Here is a 17,227-nt window from a genome sequence, read left to right on the forward strand (position 1 = left end):
GCAGGCGTTAATGCTGCACTGCCCCTTTGAAGCGCCAGTCTGGGCAGTTGCACATCAGAGTTAAGGCTCACTGCCTATCCTATTACCATGCAGCTTCGGGTAATGGCTTGAATTTCCGGATCCTAGGGTCAGGGACTGACTCTGAAGCTCCACTGGCTGGGAACTGTATCATGGGAACTGCAGAAGTGGCACTTGTGTGGAGGGAGTACACAGGGCTTCTTGGCCAACCCGTGCCAAGGGGCTATAGGGACATGCCTGCCACTTCTGGGAACTACCTGAGGTAAGCACTACCTGAACCTCAAACTTTTTTCTACACCCCAACCTTGAACCCCTCCTGCACCCAAACTCCCTCCCAGAGCCTGCTCCCCACACCCACACTCCACTCTCCTGCCCCAGGCCTGAGGCCCCCTCCACATCCAAACTCCCTCCCAGAACTTGCAGTGTGTACCCCCTCTTGCATTCCAAACTCCTCAGCCCCAACCTAGAATCACCTACTGCATCCCAAATCCCTCATCCCCAGCTCCACACTATAGCCTGATCCCCCAGGTGGAGCTCTCACCCCCTGAAACACACCCTGACTCTGAGCCCAAAGCACCTTCCTGAACCCTGCATTTCTGGCCCTACCTCAGAACCCATATCCCAACCACCTTCCCCAGGCTGATGAAAGTAAGCAAGTGAGAAAGAATGGGAGAGAATAAACAAGGGAGGGGGGATGGAGTGACTGGGCCTGCGGTGAAGGGTAAGGGTGTTTGGTTTCTGCCATTAGAAAGTTGGCAACCCTATGTTATAAAACTGAAAAGTATTATTTTTGTTTTTCAAAAATCTATTTGAATACATGAAATGTTCGTCAAGGTATGACAGCACTGACTTGGTACCAAAACTCTTGCCCAAAATGTTTTATGAGTGTTTTTTCATGGGCTGCACATGAACAGAAGTCATACCACCTGGGAAGAGAATATAAAAGTAGTGGAGGAGCAGACAAGGCCAAACCACTCTCACTAAAATAATGGCAGAGCTCTCTAAATGGAGAGTATTTGAGATGGTGGGTTCTACTTTTGCTTAGAGAGAAGGAACAAGCTCTCAAGTTATGGCAAAGCAGAGCTGGCATACAGGCTTAAGAGGTGAGGCTCTTTTGGGGGTTTTGTTGTTTGTCTCCAGTTTGGAACCTGCTAGGGCCATGACTTGCACAAATGAGTACATTTCATAGAATCATAGAAAACTAGGACTGGAAGGGACCTCGAGAGGTCATTGAGTCCAGTCTCCAGCCCTCATAGCAGGACCCAGTATTTTCTAGACCATCCCTGATCGACATTTATCTAACCTACTCTTAAATATCTCCAGAGATGGAGATTCTATAACCTCCCTAGGCAATTTATTCCAGTGTTTAACCACGCTGACAGTTAGGAACTTTTTCCTAATGTCCAACCTAAACCTCCCTTGCTGCAGTTTAAGCCCAATGCTTCTTGTTCTATCCTCAGAGGTCAGGAAGAACAATTTTGACAGGGTTTAGTGCCAATAGAAGATATGATTTCCCCTCAAATTGGTTCCTATGTTCAGTAAAAGTTACAACTAAAATATTGAAGTTAATAAGCATAGTGGGACCTTTATTTGCTATGACAATGTCATTGTAAATACTATATAAATGCTAAGAACCAGTAAATAAAAAGGTAGTTATTTAAATTAGCTTCATATTTAGATTTACTAAAATACAAATCAATACAAATTTGGAATGTTTGAGTAAATAGACCTTGCAACATCAACTAATATTTTCTCAAACTAAGTGCTCTGGTGAGCTGCAGAGTTCACTGCACATACACAACACAGAAAAATGTATTACTTTACCTGAAGGATTAGTAAAATCCAGCATACTGGTTGTAGGCTGCAACAGATCAGGGCTACTTGACGAGAGTGTTCCAGGGATAGGCATTATGGCCAGACTGTGTCTGCACTGCCTTGTTCCAACAATACTGTCATCCTGTGACTGGCTTACACTGCCATCACTGCAAAATAGTTGCAAAAATTACCTACATTTAGCTGATACAGAGTAGAAAATGTATTTTACTTTGTCTGTACAACAAAGCACAAAAAGAACTTTCTCTAAATCAAAGCTTCCTTAATGTGATACACAACAGAAGATCAAACAGATGGGGAAAAAATCCTCATAATTTAAACAAAATAAATCTTTTTCATTAACTTAACTCCATTTCTTAACTGATTACTTCTGAACATTTACCAAAATACTCTGCAGAACAGTAAAAATTGTAAAGACTTAGTGCAAATAAATGCTTAGAGATAAAAGCAGTAGAGCTCCAAACAAGCTGCAATATAAAACACCTTATAAAATTACCCACTATGTAAATACATGCTGGATCTGATGTACTAATTTGGTGATATATAAAGAAAGAACTAATGAATACACATAGCAGGCTAAGGCATTCGTGCCCATTTACAGCATAACTCCACAGGGTTGGTGAAAATGTTGCTCAGATTTGTAGTTGTATGCAATTCATCTGAACAGTGCAGTTGATTATGCCTTCACTAGTCACGGCCAAATGTTTTAATCTTTTTTAATATCAAAATATGATTGCCTAATAAGATTTTACTGTGACCTTCTAAGAACCTCAGTTCTCTCTACAACATGAAGCAAACCACCTTTGTCTCCTTCCCTGAAGGTCTTCCTTCCATACAGGAGCACTACCATTGAGAAACACAACTCTGAATCCAGCAGCTTTTCTAAGGGCTCTGGTTTCTACTGCTTTCACATTTCCTATGCTCTGGTTCTTCCCCAGTAAGAAGTGCTCCAGATTATTACATGAAGTAGTACACAGGAGCTGAAAGAAGCAACACCTGAGGCCAGCAGAGAAACTGCTAGACTTGTTTAATACTGCCAGATGGGCTCTCAGTAGGTAAGTTAAGGCCCAAGGAAATTGGGGGCTGATATAGGGTTGTAAAAAAGGGAAAGTTCTCATTTCCAAGAATCAGAGGAATTGCTGGTATCTGTACTTTGTTTGCACACCCTGATTCGTGCTGCAGCAACACAAATCAACTGGAGAAAAAGGCAAGGGAGAGGTCTAAAAGCACAAAGCAGAACTGTAACGAGATACTAGCATTAGGCAGAGTGGTGCATCAAGCTAGAAAAAGTTGCAGCCCAAAGCACAAACTTTAAGCATTTGGCCACTCATGTAAAAACAAAAAATCTAGCCACCCGGTCATGCTTCTATATAGAAAGTAATAATATAATTCACTTGTGGCAGAGAGTAAAGTGAATTTTAAGTCTTACCCATTAATAAGAGGAAGTAGCACCTCTCCCAAAACAATCAACTAATATGATTGCTTTGTGTATATTTATTTTTAAAATACTTTTTCTTAAGTATGATTTTGGGGAAGTCAGGGAGGAGTTCTACATTTAGATATAGGAAGAAAAATCCCTTTGGTTTATTTAGCACAATACATTTTCATTATTTTTACTTTCTCAAAGTTTCTATCAATATAAAACCTAAATTACCTCATCTGTCATTTTAATGTATTCACTGGACTCCTCTTAATATAATTAAGATATTTACATACATCACACCCATTTATCGTATTGTATAAAATACATTACTACAATTGTATGCAGAGTTGTTCATATAAAAGAATCATTAAAGACCAAACAGATTATTCTAATCAGTCAGTCATAAAAGTAAATTAAAATATACCATAGGGCAACATTTTTGTGATGGGACAGTGGCAAGAAGGAAAAATGACCAAATTTCAGGAAGAACGATTGAGCAAAAGAAGAGCAGGATAATACAGAAAGAAGGTTAAGAGTCTCAAAACAAGGAAGATAGGTGGATCTTAAAATGCAATTTGCAAAGAGACAGAGTTAATCAGAAGAGATTCTGTTCCAGATAGTAAGATTATACAGTATTGACTGTTGGGGGGGGGGGGGGAGAAGAAAGAGGAAAACTAAGGAAGCTTCAGAAACAGCCTAAAGTTCAGGAAAAAAAATGGTTAGAGATTAGGGGAAGAGTTTTGAAATCTATGACAAAGAATGTTGTGCTGATTCAGAAATGAGAAGGAGCCAGGAAAGATTTCTGAGTATGCAAGTAATTGTGGTCAGCTTTTGGGTAGACAGAGTGAATGAGATGGGTCACTTTGGGGACAAATTGAGATCTGGAGCTTTGCAACTTTATGTGACAATTAAAGGAGAAGGGAGCAAGAACTATATTAGTTTAGGTGAGAGGAAATGAAAATGACAATAAGCTTTTTTGCAGAGAAGCAATAAGTGTAGCATCTGATGGAAATGGAAATATATATATTCGAGAAATGTGGGTGGCCAAAATTAAGTCAAGGTGTGGGGTGAATTAGAGGATGAAGAGGGAAAAGGATATACTTTACTTTGGTAGAAGCTGTTCTTATTTATAAGGGTATCAGTCCTGATTTATTAAGCTGAAGGAATTTATGCCAAGACTAGAACTGAGAAGGTTAAAGGAAGAAGATGCGAGAAAAGACATGAAACACCAGAGGGAATATGGGCATCATTTTTACAAATGTAAGTATAAAAACATATTACAAACTGTGCATTTCAAGATACCTGATTTTTTAGTTCAAGTGAAGTACCCAAAAGTGCCAGGTCTTTCTTTCTCTACTATATAAGGTCACCAGCTGCAAGCCATGGTATACTTGCTTATAATCACATTATCTGGATCACCAAGCTGGGATCCATGTAATTGTATAGTAAACTAACAAAATTCTACAAATTCTTGAAGCATCCCACACATTGCCAAAGCAGAAGTGGAGTGATCCAATACTTTCTAGTATATGGTGCTATAAATCTCATGAGATGATGAAAATTTAATGGCAAGACTTTTGAGTTTATAGGAGGAAAAGAACTGGAATTGTGTATGCTATTCAACAGTACCAAAGAAACTACATTGAAGTCTAAAAGCATTCATGCTTGTGAAGAAGCTGTATTGGCACACCCCCAACAACATATAATTAGGCAATTTCTTACCAAAACAATCCCCTGAGAAGGTGATGCAGTAACAGAAAGAAGACAATGTTGAAAACACAAGGAAAATACTGTAAACATTTCAACAACTTTATGATTCTTCTGAGGAACATAAATAACAAAGTTTACACAAGAAGAGAGAAGTAGTGCAGAGAAAAAAATAGATGACAACAAAACAAAATCAAGCAGATGCAGCAACCTAATACAAACATCTGAAGATTCCACTGAGACAAATGATGCCTGAATATGAGTTAACATTGGAAAAATGACCTATGACAGAGACAGTTCTTAGTCTTTAAAATGTCATCACACTTTCATTTCATGGTATATTAAAACACTTCTGCCATTTGTATAGATATATTGTGCACTTAAGGGCTAAAAGAAGAACACACTGAGTGTGAGGAGATTGGAGGTGGGAGAAATGATCCAAGTTGTTTATAATTAGGAGAAATAGGATGAGAGTTAGCACCTGAAAAATGTGGCTGAATATGAAGACAAATGTTGTAACAATAAGATCTATTAGCCTACAGAAATGTCCCAAAGCAAACTGCTGATGTGCCAGTGTTTAAGTCAGTAACACAGGACACAAAGCACAAAAGAATGTAGGTGCCAAAGGGGTAAGTAGCAATTAGATCTTTTCCATCTAAGTTTTATGAAATAACATTATTCTACTTTTGTTATCAAATTTACTAAAATACATATCCAATCTCAATAAACCAGGCATTATATTTGTATGCTAGCTGATCGAAAATATCAGCACTTGTAATTTAAGGCTATATTTGCTTTTCTTATCTCAAATCATTTTTAGCACTTAAATCAACTAGTCTTTGTACTGTAAATATATTCAGAGTATAACAGGGTATTGGTAGCTAGACGGCTGGTAGTCATTAATGGATGAGGTTTCAGAACTGAAAATTACAGAAAAATATTAAAGCAATACTGATTGTTCAAGTTCAGATACTGAACCACATACATGAGGAAAAAAATCCATATGTAAAACACTTTCCCAAAGAGAGTTACAAAACGTGTTGATTCAAATGGATTGTCATAGACAAAAGCATCTGAAAAGTCTTAACATATCCACTCATTTTAAATTGAAAGTTACTTAATTAATGCTTTCCAGTGCCCAGATTGCACAGGTTGTTCCTCATATTCATACTATAACAATTGATACTAAAGAAAATATTGACAGTTAAATATTTGCATTACATATTATGGATAAACAACAAGGAGTCCTATGGCACTTAGGGTACGTCTACACAGCAGGGTTACAGTTGAATTAAGCTGTGCAACTTCAGCTATGTCAACTGTGTAGCTGAAGTCGAAATAGATTAATTTAGCTTTTGGCGCTGTCTACACAGAAGGAAATCGAAGGAAGAGCACTCTTCCTTCAACTTCCCTTACTTCTCGTAAAATGAGAGTTACCGTGAGTCAGAGTAAGAAGTCCTCCAGCTCAATATTATTTCAAAATGAAGGACTGTAGTGTAGACGCGGTCTTTGTTATTCCAGAATAATGTCAGTTATTCCAAAATAACGCTGCTGTGTAAACATAGCCTTTGAGACTAACAAATTTATTAGAGCATAAGCTTTCATGGATAAAACTCACTTCGCTAATTAAGTAGTTATACCCACAAAAGTTTATGCCCTAATAAATCTGTTAGTCTCTAAGGTGCCACAGGACCCCTTGTTTTGCAGATACAGACTAACACAGCTACCTCCCTCTGAGACTTTTCATATTGTGGATAGAAATTCAAAATGATGTAGGTGCAAGGCAGGTTTGAAAGTAGGGCACTATAAAGGAGTAGGCTTTTTCAAAGCTATATTTTGGTCTAATATTACAATTGCTAATCATATTTGCAGCAGTTGTCTTTTACCTATATAAAAATAGTTATACTGTTTAGTTTATTAAATGGCTTAATTTGGAAAATAGCAGCTTAACAACATATACTCTTTTGCCAGAACAGTCACACCTACCTAAATAGTTTGGGAGGTAAGATGCTGAATCGTGTCTTGTCTAAAATTTTCCTGATTCTGTTTCTTCCACCAGATACAGTGTTTGCTTTGATTTTCTTGTTTCCTTTCTCACATGGAAATATTTGTTCCATATCTCCAGGCATATCTGGGATGGAGTAGCGATTACTTTTCTTTTCTGCAATTTTTGGAATATGAGGGACTCCATTTTTCTCCTGTCCTAGCCTGCTAAGAAGTTCTTTAAACACTGTAAAAGAAGATAAACCTGTTAAAAAATTTATTTCCTAGAAAACCTGTTCTTTTAAGCCTTCTTTATCCCATCTTCACCTACCACCGTAAAAGAAATACTGAACATCATAGTTGTTAACACACACACACAGACAATATGGTCAACTTTCCTCTTCCCACTGCATGCTGATGTGGTCACCCCTTTTCAAATAAGATATATTACATTTGAAAAGTTTGAGAAAAGGCAACAAAATTATTAGGAGTATGGAAAGGCTTCTGTATAAAGAGAGAAGAGTAAGACTACCAAGCTTCATTTCAGTTTGGAAAATAAGGGGGTGATATGATTGAGGTCTTTAAAACTATAACCAGTGTAGAAAAAGTAGATACAAAAGTGCTATTTATTCCTTCTCTAAACAAAAGAAGTAGAGGTCACCAAATAAAATTAATAGGCAGCAAATTTAGAACAAACAAACAACACATAGTGAGCTTGTGGAACTCTTTGCCAGAGGATGTTCTAAAGGTCAACACTAACAGGGTTCAAAAAGAACTCGATAAATTCTAGGTCCATCAATAACTATCAGACAGCATGTACAAGGATAGTGTTCCTAGCCTCTGTGTACCAGAAGCTGGGAATAAATGACAGGGAAGAAATCACTTGATGATTACCTGTTCTGTTCATTCCCTCTGGGGAACATGGCATTGCAAATTGTCGGAAGACAGGATACTGGGCTAGATGACCCAATATGGCTGTTCTTCGCTACTGAATTCAATAGGAGAAGGAATAGCCACTAAATAACTAATGGAAAACACACTACAAATAGAAAAATACTACACTGGAGGGTACTTTCAAAGGCAATTAAATAATGAAGTAGAAAAAAATTCATCTTTTTCATTTTTCTTATTAATAAACCTTATGACAAATTTAATTAAACTATGCTACCATCCAGTACAATTAGCTAGATAAAAGAAAACATTACATTTACATTCATCAACCTTTACAATAGTTTTTTTTTTTTTAATCTTTATCTTTTAGGTAATGGGATAACACGTTTTCTTAAGAACAGCTGTAAGACTGACACTTTACTAACTGACCCTTCGTCTATCTTCATTTATATTATTGAACATAATCCATATCTAATATTCTTTTTGCGCTTATCAGATTTCACTGGCCAACTGATAACAATGACATTTCCAGAAAATGCTATTCTATGGGGGGAACAGGTTATACCTATTTTATTTGTGTTTCTGGTATGTAACATAAAACTCTACCCTTCAACACTATAAATTAATTCCTGCCACTCAGGGTGAGTGTGTGGTTTTTTAACATCTTTGAGGTTGCTGACATCAGAGAAATTTAGTATTTTCAGTTGAATACAAACGCCTGCATTCACTGAAACAGAAATTACAGCTGCACGGTGCTGATTATTCATGTTTTCCTCCCAAACCAGGCAGGCAGCACATACTATGCACAAATATTAGACCAAATTGCATGATTTTATTACATACCAAAATTTAGGATTGTACATCTTTGTATGAGAAATTCAGATGTGAGCTTGGGGATTCACTTATATATTCTGTGATAACTCTCTAGAACCACATGAAGCATTTGGCACTCTATTAAAAATAAGAATAGCAAATGCAAAGGGCTTTAGTGGATGGATTTGTTAAAATACATCAATCAGCAGAGTAAGCACCTTGAATATCTAGCAGCAATAAAAAGGGCTCATAATCCACACATATACATTTACAGGCAGTCCCCAGGTTACGAACAAGATAGGGACTATAGTTTTGTTCTTAAGTTGAATTTGTATGTAAGTCGGAACTGGCTCCAGATTCAGATGCTGCCACTGAAACTGACCAGGGGCTGACTACAGGAAGCCAGAGGCAGAGTTGCTCTGCCCCCAGCTTCCTGGAATCAGCCTGATCAGTTTCAACAGCTGCTGAATCTGGAGCCTGGGACAGAACAGTTGGGGCGCTGCCCGGTAGGTTCCCACAGGACCAACCCGGCAGCACCCCAGCTGCTCTACCAGAGGCGTCCCGCAACAAAAGCCTGATCTGCTCGGGGGGAGGGAGGGGGCGCACTAGCTGCGCTCCCACCCCGCCCAGCAGACCAGGGAGACCCGAGCAAAGCCGCCCAGGAGAAGCTTTTCTCACCCCGGAGGACACGGGTGGCGATCCGCCGCCCGTGAGCTCCGGGGCGAGAAAAGCCCCATTCGTAAGTGCGGATCCGACATAAGTCGGATCCGCGTAAGACGGGGACTGCCTGTATATGTACAATGCAGTAATTCTGTACAGATAATCAGAGTGAACTAGACCTTCCTGAGTCTTTTTTCCACTGACTTGGTTGCAACTATGTTTCATTTTCATATGAATATGTTAACTTTCAAAGGAAGGTTGTACAAGAGGGTATTCCGCTACATGTCACTTTGTATTAACTCAAGTTATTTGATTAAAAGGATTTTTAAAATTGGTTTTGGCCTCATTTTATTTGTGACAATAAACTATAGCTAAACTCATGAGAATTTTTGACCTCTACTGTGCTGTAAAGAAGAAAATAGAATTTAAAAACAAAAAATCAATAACAAACAAATACAAGTAATTAGAAGTAGCATATGAGACCAGGGAAATGAAAGGACCATCCACAACCTCAGCTATAATTTAAGTCAAAGAAAAGAAACCATGTATGTTTAGGGGGAATCTTGTTCTCAATGTAGTGGTATTTGTGTTGGGGTGGGATGCAAATAATGTGCTCTCTGTCTTATGGAAAAAACAACAGATAGTTTGACTGAGATTTTAAAAAGTTATAAAATGACAATTTAAAGCTAATATGGATATTGCATATATACTTTATACATTCTCGATTTTCTCTTTCAGATGTAAAAGATGTTATGGCTCTGAAACCCATTATTAAAAGCTTTTTTTCAAACCTCCCACCTCCCTTGATTTTACATCTTTTGCTATTACTTGTCAAAACTAGCGACTCAAGAAAAGATTTGTGAATGAGTAAGTTACCAGTTCATAAACTTTGTTTCAGATTATTGGCACTCATTTCAACCTCTTTGAATGAAGGCCCAATAAAGCTGCTTAAATGGTCACATGAGAATTTCCCAAATGGTTATGCTGTGTTTACACCACTCCACATGCAGATCCTGGCACAGGGGACATATGCAGGTAAAAACATGACATGGAGTCTGTGCACTGATGGTCATTAACTACTAGACTAGCTCCTTGGGGCCACATATAACTGGGCGGAACTTAGTGTGGTCCTGAGGCCTTCAGGACAGGGACCTTTGTCTTTTATTACATGCAAGCTTTGCAAGCCTACTCACCAAAAATGTTTGTTTTTACAGTAATGGAAAGATGAGTATTGTTCCTCAAGATTTCAAGAGCTTTTACAAATGTAATGTTCTCAAAGTTCTGTCCATTTACTTCCATTACCTTTTAGGAGAAATAGGAAAAAAATGAATGTTTAGATTAAATGTTACAAAAGGTTTTCCATTCTCTAAATGCATTCTTCAATATTATTAAAAAAGTACAATAAAGGCTTCAGATGTTACAACAGTGCTACATGTTAGAGTGGCATTATGAAAACATACATTACTAAATAGCCTCATTAATTAGCTGCAACAATTTACACGTCAAGACCTCCACTTTAATTGCTGACACAAGTCTGACACTCTCATAACAAGAAGCTTCATTCCATCAGTGTAGATTCGTGGATCAAAGGGCATCCAATTGACATGCAAACCATAGGCCAGATGGTATACAATGTGATAATTTACTCCAGTTAAGGATGTGTCTTCACCATTCCAACTTAGGTTTACAAATTAGTTTTGGATGTTTACATTTAAATTTTACGGCTGTGAGGCTCCCTGCTTTAGGCTTTGCCACATCCCAACCCATAAAAGAGCAATAGATAAGACCTCCAAGCTGCTTAGAGCAGCAGTTGTTTGGGAATCAGCCAATCAGGATCCATCAGGTTAGTTAAGTAGAAATGTAAGGGTCAGGGCCAGAGCTGAGTTCCTTGCTAGAGCAGGAGGAGTATGTCTGGTGCCCTGAGCTGGCTGGTGGGCCTCCACAAGGCCAAGGCCCTGAGCTAAGGGTGACGAGTGTGATGCAGTCACTTGGAAGTGGCCCAGGCAATTGTAGCAGTAAAGTTGTTTTTTTAAAGTACATGGCAGACTGCTGCTACCTATAGGGTCCTTGGGCTGGGACCCGGAGTAGAGGTTGGACCCCACCAGCCATTGGGAAAGTAGCTGGTCTTCGATGCACCGAAAAAGGTGAACTAAACTATTTTAGTGGCCCAACTGAAGAGAGGGGGAAAAGTTTTCAGGGAGGGAGCCCTATGGGACATGGTCCTAAACCAGGGCCAGGACTACTTAAAGAGCAAGCATAATTCGAGGGAGCTGAGACGCAGGCACTGTGACAAACCCTCTGGACTTATTGAAGAGTGAACCCCAGGGTAGGACTTCAGATTTAAGGACCTTATTGAAGGTGCTGACATAGGCCTCCATTGGACTTATACCCCAGAAGGGGTTTGCTTTGTGTTTATCTCGCAAACAGTGTGTATATGATTTAATTGAAGCAAAGATCCACCACAAACCAAATGTGTGTGCAGGCACATGCAGTTAACCAGGGGTCATTCATGAGAGGTGAGTACACCATACTACAATGCAACAGTGTTTCCTTAAAAAAAAAACCATGACTATGATATTTTTAGTTTTTCATTATAGGTAGACAGATAAATTAAGAAGGAGAACTGCAGGTGCAAACCACAAATCCTTAAAATACAGATTGACCCTCTCTAATCTGGCATTCTCTGGTCTGGCAACATCCATGATCCGGCTGATTTTAGTTAGCTGGATGTCCGCTTATCATGAGAATGGCCATTTCCCATGGTCCCACAATGTTTGTTTACAGCCACTAGTCTTGGCTCTCAGTGTTCTGTGGTGTTATTTAGCTCTAATTTACCCTAAATGTCTTTGCAGAGCTCAGTAAGCAGTGGAAGTGCTGGTAATACTGCTAGAAAATATTGACCTCCTGTGGTCTGGAAAATTCTCTAGTTCAGCACTGGTCAGGTCCCAAGGGTGCTGGACTAGAGAGGTTCAACCTGTACTACAGAATTTGCTAAGCAAATTAATATCTTATTTTTCAGACAAAAGTTTTCTGGCATTTACTGTACTTGGTTGAACTGGGAGGCATTTTTATTAAAATGACATCTGACATATGAATAATGTTATGCACTTTTTTACCTGATCACCACGCTTAAGTCCAGCTTCTGCTGCTTTGCTGCCTGTTTCTACAGTCTCTACAAAAATGCCAAAACCTTTTTCACTTCCTCCAACAAGACAGAAAAAGAGTGGTGAGTCTCTGGATGGTTTTTGTAGTGTAATTTGCCTCCACTTTGCCTTGGCAGCACAGGCAATATTCAGCAACCTGAGGTGACCCCTCATTTTCTGCAAATCAGAAGAAACACAAAGGAATGCAATGTTTCTTTATCTTGAATTGGAAGAACTAAAAAGACCATACCAAAAAAAAAAAAAAAAAAAAAAAAAAAAAAAAAAAAAAAAAAAAAGACTATGAACGTGAGGATCCAATTCTTACCCAAAACATTTTTCTTTCTTGAAATACCATCAAGAGATAGAAATGAACATTCTATACCATTTTATCGCTTCATTCAGTACAGTCATATATACAATTTAGATTAAGACTCTGTTAAAAACTGAATGCACATTGTCTTAAATCACAGATGGAAAAGCCCACATCATCGGACAGCATGACACTGATAGTTTTTAGTCCTACCGTATCTTCCAAGTTTTTTTCAAATTCTTCCAGAAATCGTGTCATAGCGGGATCTCCTTCAAAATCATTGAAATGATTGTTCACCCATAATAAGACCACTCTGGTTACCTTCAGAAATAAGATAAACATGAGCATTTTTTGATAGGTTGGTTTTGGAGTTGTTAGTAGTAAGAAAAAAAGATTATGTACATTGTAAATGAATTCATTTATGTGGATTAAACCTGACATGCCATTATTTTCTGCATTAATGTTACATGGTTTTCATAGAAGTAAACCAAAATCAGAGGTCACTTTTACTGTTTTTAAACCATTCCTGGGTCATTTTCCTCCACTGCACAATTAAATTGATCAAAAAAGAAAAAAAAACATGAAATTGGACTACTATGTACAGTCACTCAAAGTCATTGTCAACTAGTTTCCCTTCCGAAATCTTACACATTTCATATTGCCATTATGACTGATCAGTCATTCCCTCAACCATAACTTTTAGGGAAAGCATAGTAACAATACAACATCACATTTTAAGAACCTTTATCTTTATTTTTAAAACAAATGCAGTTGACTGTGCTACCGAATTACTGTACAACCCTCATAATATAGTCAGCCTGTCAATTACTCACATCTATATAAAACAAAAGTGCTCAACAATTACAACAGTTTCTTTTGTCTAAAAATAAATTACTTCCTATTTTATTTGCTGAGACAGTTTTTTTTCTTTGCAAGTCCACAAAAAAATTGCTGTATGCAAAAGTGCTTAAATTTCAGTTATAAAAATGTTCTCCAACACAGGCCCCTCCATCCCAAAATCATTTTAGTATCCGTATCTATATACTTAGCACATTTTAAGCCCCTCATTATTCACAGAAAAGAAAATGATTGAAAGTGCTGGACGTGTGTGACATATCCAGAGTATAATCTACTAATGAACAGCTGTGTCTCCCCTGCTTTCTAGCCTGGGGTGCCCTTTACACTGCTTTGCTGCTGTAATGCCAGCCCAGATTTCTCACAGCCTCTGGCATACAAGTCACTCCCAGTTACATCTGTGTGTATACTGCAACCAGTAAGCAACACCTAGGCTCTGATTACTAGTTTGAATTAAACTGCAAGGTGACCTCATCGCACTCCCAGTCCCAGATTTTTGCCCTGAAATATTTGCCTTGTACTACTCAACTTCCCCCCTCTCTCCCGGGACAACACAAATTTATATAGGTCTGTTATTTAATTGGTGGAATTATTATGAACATATTTCATCATCTCAAATGTTGTTTCCCAAACTTTTGAATTTAAACACACTGGATTAGATAAAATAATAAAACAGCTGAAAATCTACAAAGACATAGCTCTTTAAATGAATACAAGTAATAAGGCATAAAAGTCAGAAATTGTTACAAGAAAAAGAAAAGAATAAATACAACTAATGCCTAACTTAAACTACATTACATACAAAGCAAAGTTCTGCTCAACACATGTACTCAACAATCCTACTGGCCTATCTTTGTAGGCCAGGACCTCCTCTTCTGCATGTAACTTCTAGAAGGGGAAAAAGGCCAGCATGGGAATCCCCCAGTGCTATAGAGGTAAGTAATCGCTTTCAGGCTCTCTCCACAGGCTCTGCAGTGCTGAATGCTTTGGAAGGGATCTCACAAGGAATAAACCGGAAGGGAACACCATCTACTGGAAGGCATGGGATGCATAGTCCTAGGAATGGGGGTTCCACGGCCCCAAAAGAAAACGACGGATGGTGGTGGTCGGGGATTCCCTCCTAAGAGGGACTGAGCCATCCATCTGCCGTCCGGACCTGGAATCTCGAGAGGTGTGCTGCTTACTGGGAGCTCACATTCAGGATGTCACTGAGAGGCTTACCAAACTGATCACACCTTTGGATCGCTACCCCTTCCTGCTTCTCCACGTGGGAACTAACAATACGGCCAAGAATGACCTTGAGCATTTTACTGCAGATTACGTAGCGCTGGGAAGAAGGATCCAAGAATTCAGAGCGCAAGTGGTGTTCTCGTCCATCCTCCCTGTTGAAGGGAAAGGACTGGGCAGGGGCCGTCGAATTGAGGATGTAAATGCGTGGTTGCGCAGGTGGTGTCGCAGAAAGGGCTTTGGTTTCTTCGACCATGGGACTCTGTTCCGGGCACAAGGATTGTTAGGAAGAGATGGGATCCAGCTAACCAAGAGAGGAAGGAGCATCTTCGCGGGCAGGCTTGCAAACCTAGTGAGTGTTTTAAACTAGCTTCGTTAGGGGATGGTGACCAAAACCCTGAGGGAGTGGGAAAGTCGGATACTGGGAAGAAATGCAGAGAGGAACGAGCAAGAAAGGAGGACCTCTGATTCGAATGGAGAAGGTAGGGCAATCAACTGTTTACCTGAGGTGTTTGTACACTAATGCGAGAAGCCTGGGCAACAATCAGGAAGAACTGGAGGCCCTGGCCCAATCCAAGAAATATGATTTAATTGGGATAACAGAGACTTGGTGGGATGACTCGCATGACTAGAGCGCTGTCATGAAAGGGTATAGACTGTTCAGGAAGAACAGGCAGGGGAGAAAAAGAGGAGGAGTTGCACTATATGTAAGAGAGCACTATGATTGCTCTGAACTCCAGTATAAAGAGGGAGAAAAACCTGTTGAAAGTCTATGGGTTAAGTTTAAAGGAGCAAACAACAGCAGTGATGTTGTGGTTGGGGTCTGCTACAGGCCATCGAATCAGGTGGATGAGGTAGATGAGGCTTTCTTCAGACAACTGAGAGATGCTTCCAGATAGCAGGCCCTGGTTCTTGTGGGGGACTTAAATCACCCCGACATCTGTTGGGAAACCAATACGGCAGTACACAGGCAATCCAAGAAGTTTTTGGAGAATGTTGGGGATAACTTCTTGACAAGTGCTGAAGGATCTGACCAGGGGCCGTGCACAGCTTGACCTTCTGCTCACAAACAGGGAGGAACTAACAGGGGAAGTAGAGGTGGGTGACAACCTGGGAAGCCGTGATCATGAGATGGTAAATTTCAGGATCCTGACCAAAGGAAGAAAAGAGAGTAGTAAAATACACACCTTGGACTTCATAAAAGCAGATTTTGACTCCCTCAGAGATCTGATGGGCAGAATCCCCTGGGATGCTAACATGAAGGGGAAAGGAGTCCAGGACAGCTGGCAGTATTTTAAAGAATCCTTACGGAAGGCACAGAAAGAAACCATCCCGACACGTACCAAGAGGGGCAAACATAGTAGGAGACCGGATTGGCTTACAGGGGAAATCCTTGGTAAACTTAAGCACAAAAAGGAAGCTTACAAAAAGTGGAAACTTGGACAAATGACCACGGAGGGGTTTAAATGTATAGCTCGAGAATGCCAGGGGGTTATCAGGAAGGCGAAAGCACAAATGGAATTGCGACTGGCTAAGGGTGTGAAGGATACCAAGAAAGGTTTCTACAGGCATGTTAACAAGAAGGTGGTTATCAGAGAGGGTGTGCAGCCCCTACTGGATGAAGGAGATAACCTAGTGACAGATGATGTGGGGAAAACTGAAATACTCAATGCTTTCTTTGCCTCTGTATTCACAGACAAGGTGAGCTCCCAGACTAATGCACTAAGTGACGCAAGATGGAATGAAGATGGACAGCTGATGGTGGGTAAAGAACAGGTTAGGAACTATTTAGAAAAGCTAAACGTACACAAATCCCTGGGTCCGGACTTAATGCATCCGAGGGTACTGAGGGAGTTGGCAAATGTCATTGAGGAGCCTTTGGCCATTATCTTTGAAAAGTTGTGGAGATCGGGAGAAGTCCTGGATGATTGAAAAAGGCAAATGTAGTGCCCATCTTCAAAAAGGGAAGAAGGACGATCCAGGGAACTATAGGCTGATCAGTCTTACCTCGGTTCCTGGAAAAATCATGGAAGGGATCCTTAAGAAATCGATTTTGAGGCACTTGGAAGAGAGGAAAATGATTCGGAATAGTCAGCATGGATTCACAAAGGGCAAATCGTGCCTGACCAATCTGATTAGCTTCTATGATGAGGTAACTGGCTCTGTGGACGTGGGAAAGTCAGTGGATGTTATATACCTTGACTTTAGCAAGGCTTTTGATACGGTCTCCCACAATATTCCTGCCAGCAAGTTAAGGGAATGTGGATTGGATAAATGGACGGTAAGATGGATAGAAAGATGGCTAGAAGGCCGGGCCCAGCAGGTAGTGATCAAGGGCTCGATGTCAGGATGGCGGTCTGTTTC

General features: G+C 39.7%; 1 protein-coding gene across 7 annotated transcripts in view; it reads right to left on the reverse strand.

The window, feature by feature from the left end:
- The window catches only part of RAPGEF6 (Rap guanine nucleotide exchange factor 6), a 244,075-nt gene that overhangs the window by 53,062 nt on the left and 173,786 nt on the right, over positions 1–17,227 (reverse strand). For all 7 annotated transcript variants that reach the window (XM_075900358.2, XM_075900357.2, XM_075900363.2 and 4 more), the window contains 5 exons: positions 12,995–13,102; positions 12,445–12,648; positions 10,522–10,630; positions 6,968–7,211; positions 1,843–2,000 (listed from right to left, as the gene is read on the reverse strand). In XM_075900358.2, coding sequence (XP_075756473.1) covers positions 1,843–2,000; positions 6,968–7,211; positions 10,522–10,630; positions 12,445–12,648; positions 12,995–13,102 — 823 coding nt within the window. The remainder of the gene's footprint in view (positions 1–1,842; positions 2,001–6,967; positions 7,212–10,521; positions 10,631–12,444; positions 12,649–12,994; positions 13,103–17,227) is intronic.

The sequence above is a fragment of the Pelodiscus sinensis genome, chromosome 16 (genome assembly GCF_052426305.1).
Source record: "Pelodiscus sinensis isolate ZL-2025 chromosome 16, ASM5242630v1, whole genome shotgun sequence".
Lineage (NCBI taxonomy): Eukaryota > Metazoa > Chordata > Testudines > Trionychidae > Pelodiscus > Pelodiscus sinensis.